Genomic DNA, 6,000 nt, shown 5'->3' on the forward strand with positions numbered 1-6,000 from the left:
GAAATCAGTTATACATCAAAACACATACAAGAGTAAGTTAGAAAATAGCAGTGCAATTGTATACATGTCTATTCAGAAGTAAGCCGCTGAATTCAGTGGGTCTTACTCCCAGGTGCTTCCATCATATATTGCAGCATCAGAGATTTAATGTGAAGAGATCCAAGAAACCCCCCAAGGGAAGACAATTAAATATAGTAATATAAATTAAACAGGGATGTTTATGTCTGAATACATTGAAGACTCCTGCTGTGGGCAAACATTTTATTATCATGTTTATTTTTATTAGGATAAAGTTAAGTACTACAGTTAATATACAGACCTCTTCTCTACTCAAGGAAGATATAAAGACAGAGGCAGAATCTCAGTTATGTGAGCATTTGTTATTCATCATTGTTTCTGTAAATTGCATATGGGCAAACTATAGCCACAATCCCAGCTCTAGACCCAAATATGAACAGCTCTCATTCCCTGTGATTTTCCTGACATGTTGCAAAGGAAGGATCAGCTCTTTTTGATAGAGAAGGAGACAGAGGGGGCATTACAGGTCACTTTTAAAGAACAGCAACTGGAGACAAGGCAAGTAAAGCCGTTCTCATAAAATGCTGTACAGGGTGTGGGAGTGCTGTTTTAACAAGCCATGAGCCTATCATTTTTCCCTGTTACTTGGGATAATTTCCATTAATCATTTTTTTAATACATTTTTATTATCATTTCATCACTATGTTGCTTGCTTGTTGTAGGGACTCAGAGGAAAGAAAAAATATTGTTAAGGGAGATTTGATTGTGAAAACCTTTATGAGCAAAATATTAAAGGACCTCAATTAAGGTGTTAATTGCATTTCTCATGCTAGTATTTTGGTGTCTGATTGTGGCAATAATTCCTGCATCTTTTGTAAGGAGCTGATCTAAGAGTGTACACACTTGAAATATGCAAGTATGTGAGCTTTTGCAGCATCCTCCCAGAGCTACCCTAGCATGATTGCACCTCAGGATAATTAAAAACAATATTTGAGTTACATCAGGACACATTATTTTCCCTTGGATTTCCCAGGAAAGTATTTAACTGCAATTAGTATGTACTTGTGTCAGAAGATGTACACCATCAAGCTTCCTTTCCTTGTGTGCTGTCACTTGCTTTTTAGCATGCTTGACATACAGGAAGGAGACAGCAAGGTGGAGAAGCATATGCCCAGCTCACTAATTCTGTTGGGAAGAGGATATAGGACCTCTCAGGGTACATAGAGTATGAAGAAATATGCTGTGTGCGCTGCACTAGGAACTGGGAAAAGTAGAATGAAAACAAGCCTTCGCTATTTCCCAGTTCTTCTTATTCTCTTTCTCTTGCTTCCTGCCAGTCAGGGAAGGAAATCTCATATTCTTTTCTGAGGGGCAGAAAGGAAAAGAGTAGAATAGATTCTGCCAGAATGAATTGAACTATAGTTCTCTGAAGTGATGGAAAGCTTCTGAGCACGCTCTGAAGCTTCCATTGTATTACTAGAATCACAGTAGGTAATGAAAATATCCCCTGCTGGTGGTTCCTCCCACCTTTACAAGTCATGTTTTGGATAGAGAAGAGAAACCACTAACAGGGAGGGCAGGGGGTGATTGAGCCAAACTAATTACCAGTTTGAGTTCGGCTCATAACTGGTGTGGCTTTTTTAAACTGAGGGAGTTAGCCTCTCCTTTCTGAAAGTCAGTACTATTCCTCATGTTAAGCATCAGAGACTCAAAGGGAAGGTCTGTTGGATAAGACCAAAGACCCATCTAGTTCAGCATTCTGTTCTCACAGGCAGCTTTGGGAGAGCTCACTTGGTAGAGCATGAGACTCTGAATCTCGGGGTTCCACCTTGGGCAAAGAAATGCCTGTCTTGCCGGGGGTTGACTAGATGACCCATGTGGTCCCTTCCATCTTTGCAATTACAGATGCTTCAGCTTACAGACTCCGCTAACCCAGAAATAGTACCTCGGGTTAAGAACTTTGCTTCAGGATGAGAACAGAAATCGCACGGCGGCGGGGAGAGGCCCCATTAGCTAAAGTGGTCTTCAGATTAAGAACAGTCTCAGGTTAAGAATGGATCTCCAGAACAAATTAAGTTCTTAACCCAAGGTACCACTGTATAGGATTCTATATGACTCCACCGCAACATTGTTGTTGTTATAATTTCCATACCTCCCTTCATCTGATGGTCACAGGGCAGTTTACAATAGAAAAACACAAAAATACATACCACAAAAAATAACATTATCCAGCACACACACAGCTTAAAAGGCCATAGATTAGCAACTGGTATTCAGAGGCACACTGATACTGGAGGTAGTACAAAACCCACAGTGCAACGTGGGACTTTTCCCACCATTTGCCATCCACTACTAGACAGACGCGGGTGGCGCTGTGGGTAAAACCTCAGCGCCTAGGACTTGCCGATCGTATGGTCGGCGGTTCGAATCCCCGCAGCGGGGTGCGCTCCCATCGTTTGGTCCCAGCGCCTGCCAACCTAGCAGTTCGAAAGCACCCTCGGGTGCAAGTAGATAAATAGGGACTGCTTACTAGCGGGAAGGTAAACGGCGTTTCCGTGTGCGGCTCTGGCTCACCAGAGTAGCTTCGTCACGCTGGCCACGTGACCCGGAAGTGTCTGCGGACAGCGCTGGCTCCCGGTCTCTAGAGTGAGATGAGCGCACAACCCTAGAGTCTGTCAAGACTGGCCCGTACGGGCAGGGGTACATTTACCTTTACCTTTACTAGACAGTGGAGGAGGTATTGGGGCCAACACTTAGGCAACGTGCAGGTTTTAGGCTCATTCATCCAATGCCCCAAAAACACCTATAATGTTTGTAGATGAGACTAGCTCTGGCTACTCAGTATAACACACATGCATGCACCATTTTTACATATTTGCATTCCTCCTTCAGACATAGCAGCCTTGCCCAACCAGCCTGCTGGCTGGGGCTGTTGGGAACTGTGGTCTAAAACAGCTAGAGGGCACCAGCTTGGTGAAGGCTGCATTATGGTATTCTCCAAGCGACACAAGGGAAACGAGTGGCAAATTTGTGCGCTGTGTAAAGTGTGTCATGAGCTTTACCCTTTGCAAAATGCCAGACATGGGAACAAATACACATTTATCTTGGCTATCAGCTTAATGGTAATGAATAGTACTTGCACAAACCTTCCATGTTTTATTTTGTCTTTTATGTTGGCAAGACAGTACAGTAGAGACTTTTTGGACTACATTTCGGAACATTATGTAGTGCCACTTGTAACTTGGCATCTCTGTGGCTCATTAATTAGCAGTGATTACAGTTCCAGCAAGAACAGTTCACACTCTCGTAGCAAAGTTGGTGAAACTGGTTTTCTATACCAATATGATTCAAATAAATGAAATTTTATTCCTAACTAGGGGAGTGAAAAGGCTTTCAGGAATTTGCAGGTCCTAATTCTGTTTAGTGCAGTAACCTAAAATGGAAATATTGATGCATCTCAAGGGAGCATTAGGGTTTCAGGACTATTTATTCAAGAGTCCATTATGCAAGGAAATTAATTTTCTATAGGGCGTGTACTTCCATGCCCTAAGGTTACCAGATGTCCCCGTTTCCCGGGGACAGTCCCCAGATTTACAAATCAGTCCCCATACAAAATCCTATCATTCCTACTGAAGTTGAGAAGTGTCCCCGGATTCATTGGAAAAAACCTTACCCTACAGTATTAGAGCAATGCACCACAGGCTCCTTAGACATTGGAGAGTAACATGCATATTTATTAGAGCACCAGTATTGGGAGATGCAGCAGAGAAGAGGGGGAAGTGTAACAGGGTGAGGTTTTCTTGATTGCTATGATTTTGACACTGTGTTTGTTGCATCCATATCATCTCTTATGATAGGTATTTTGTGCTTGACATTACTTGGCTCTGCTTCTAGGGATAATTGAATGCAGAAAAATTCAAAATATACGAAAAAGAAGAAGAAAATAACAAGGTCAATTCTCTCTAAACCTGAGCATATTAATTGTCCAGTCTAGGGCAAGGTCAGACAGTAAATGCTTTGCTACAAAATTTGTAGAAAGTGATCTCCCTGAAATTAGAATTCATCATAGTCTGTAATGGGGAGTTTCGGAACTTTTAAGTGCATCGTCATACTTCAAGTGATGCCTTTCTTTTGAATACAGTCTTTTTATACTTTCCTTGGGCTTCCAGACCTAAAAGAAATCACATTTTGGCTTCTGCCATTGGCCAGTGGACTAAGGCTGCTGGGTTGTGTGTGTAAATGACACTGCTGAGATTGTGTAAATTCAAGATTCGGTCCCTGTATTTGCTTGCTTTCTTCCTCCTTTATTTCATGTCTCTTATATTGTGAGGGACTGTCATCTCAATCTCTATACAGCACTTAGAAAATGTTATGTGCTTAGAGATTGACCTTTCTTCTCAGGGTAAAAGCTTTGAAATATTTGGGGGAGGGATTCTGCTGCTTGCCCTCTTCCATTTGAAGACTACACTATTAGGCAGTTAAAGACACGGCTTTTTTAAGCCAAAACTCACAGAAACTTGTTTCCGGTACCTCTCAGGTGGGTACCATTGCCATTCTAAGAGAACGAGGGAGGTGTTCATGGTGAGTTCCGGCACCTCTTTTTCTAGAAAAATAGCACTGCGTAAGGATATTGTTTTAATCATGTCCATTTTCTGTGTCCAATTTTGTAGGGGTCATAAGCGAAAGCTGGATGAAGATGATGGTGCCAGTGAATCTAGCAAAGGGTCTAGCAATGACGACGAGGAGGGCAGCAGCTCAGAAGCGGATGAGATGGCGGCAGCACTGGAAGCCGAACTGAATGACTTTATGTAACCTCCATATGGGAGGGGACTTGTAATTATGTGTTTCTTTTTGCAACCATTCAGAATTCCAATGGTGGGCATTCCCTGTTTTCCTCTCCGAAATATGGTGTATATTTTGCAAAGCAACAAAGGAGGTGATAATGCATTATTTTACAAAACCTGAAATAAGATGTTTTTAGGGTGTTTTACTAAAGGAATATATACTTTTTTAAAGGAAAAGTATTAAAGGGGGACTTGGTATGATGCCAAAGACATGTTGTGAGAGCTCTGCAGAACCTTATCATATGAGACGTTAGTACAAAGATTTGCATCTGAACATTAAAAAAATTATTGCTATGACGGCTTTGGGTACCAAGCTTCAGAAAGAATACCTAAGGAATATATTGCATGGATGAAGCAAAAGATCTTGATCGGGATATGTTTTCTTCACAGTGAATTCTTATCAAATAGAAAGATTTTTAAAAATAAAAATAAAGAACAATTTATATTTGTATAGGAACTGAGAATGCTATATGCAGGCTTTGTGAACGCTGCACTCAACCTACCTGCCACTTGCTTCTAAGAGAATATATGATGGTTGATTCCCATGTTTTTAACTTACTTTGTGGACTAGTATCCTTTAGAGAGAGACCATTTCGATTTTTAACTTTACTTCTCTGTAATTGCAGTTCTAGCACAGGCTATTCTGTGTAGTATTGTACTGCCATAAAACATATTCATGCATTTTGTGTTGTGTTTGGAAGGAATTGCTGCTAGCGAATTCCTGATAGCATTTTATTTCTTTCAGAGGACAGATGTAAAGTTTTTTGTACATTCTATTTCATATTTGATCTACAAAACAGATTCTTTTCATTTAATAATAAAAAAATACATTTTGTAAGCTCTGTTCTCATTTCATGATTTGTTGTGCTGATGTTTCTATTTTGGTTGCTTCCATGCAATAAGATGCACCTTTTCCAAAATTACACTTCTATGAAAATAATTAGCAACATATTTTGGAATAAGATCAAAATGCCTTTGATGGAAATCCTCTCATTCCATGCTGTCCCCTCCTGTTGAGCTTGCTAATTGAATTGACAGGAAATACTTGTAAAGCAGTTTGATCACAGGATAGTGTTTGAGCAGATGATGTTTTATGTGTTTAGTCATATTGTTCAAGCCACATTTTGATGGGTTGGAG

At 40.7% G+C, this 6,000-nt stretch overlaps 1 protein-coding gene across 1 annotated transcript in view; it reads left to right on the top strand.

Annotated features, from left to right (window-relative positions):
• Positions 1-5,700, top strand: part of CTDP1 (CTD phosphatase subunit 1) — a 46,599-nt gene extending 40,899 nt beyond the window's left edge. The window contains exon 13 of the mRNA XM_053396699.1: positions 4,689-5,700. Within this exon, the coding sequence (XP_053252674.1) occupies positions 4,689-4,830 (142 nt within the window). The 3' untranslated portion in view covers positions 4,831-5,700. The remainder of the gene's footprint in view (positions 1-4,688) is intronic.
• Positions 5,701-6,000: the final 300 nt, after the last annotated feature.

Source organism: Podarcis raffonei, chromosome 7 (genome assembly GCF_027172205.1).
Source record: "Podarcis raffonei isolate rPodRaf1 chromosome 7, rPodRaf1.pri, whole genome shotgun sequence".
NCBI classification, from domain to species: Eukaryota; Metazoa; Chordata; class Lepidosauria; order Squamata; family Lacertidae; genus Podarcis; species Podarcis raffonei.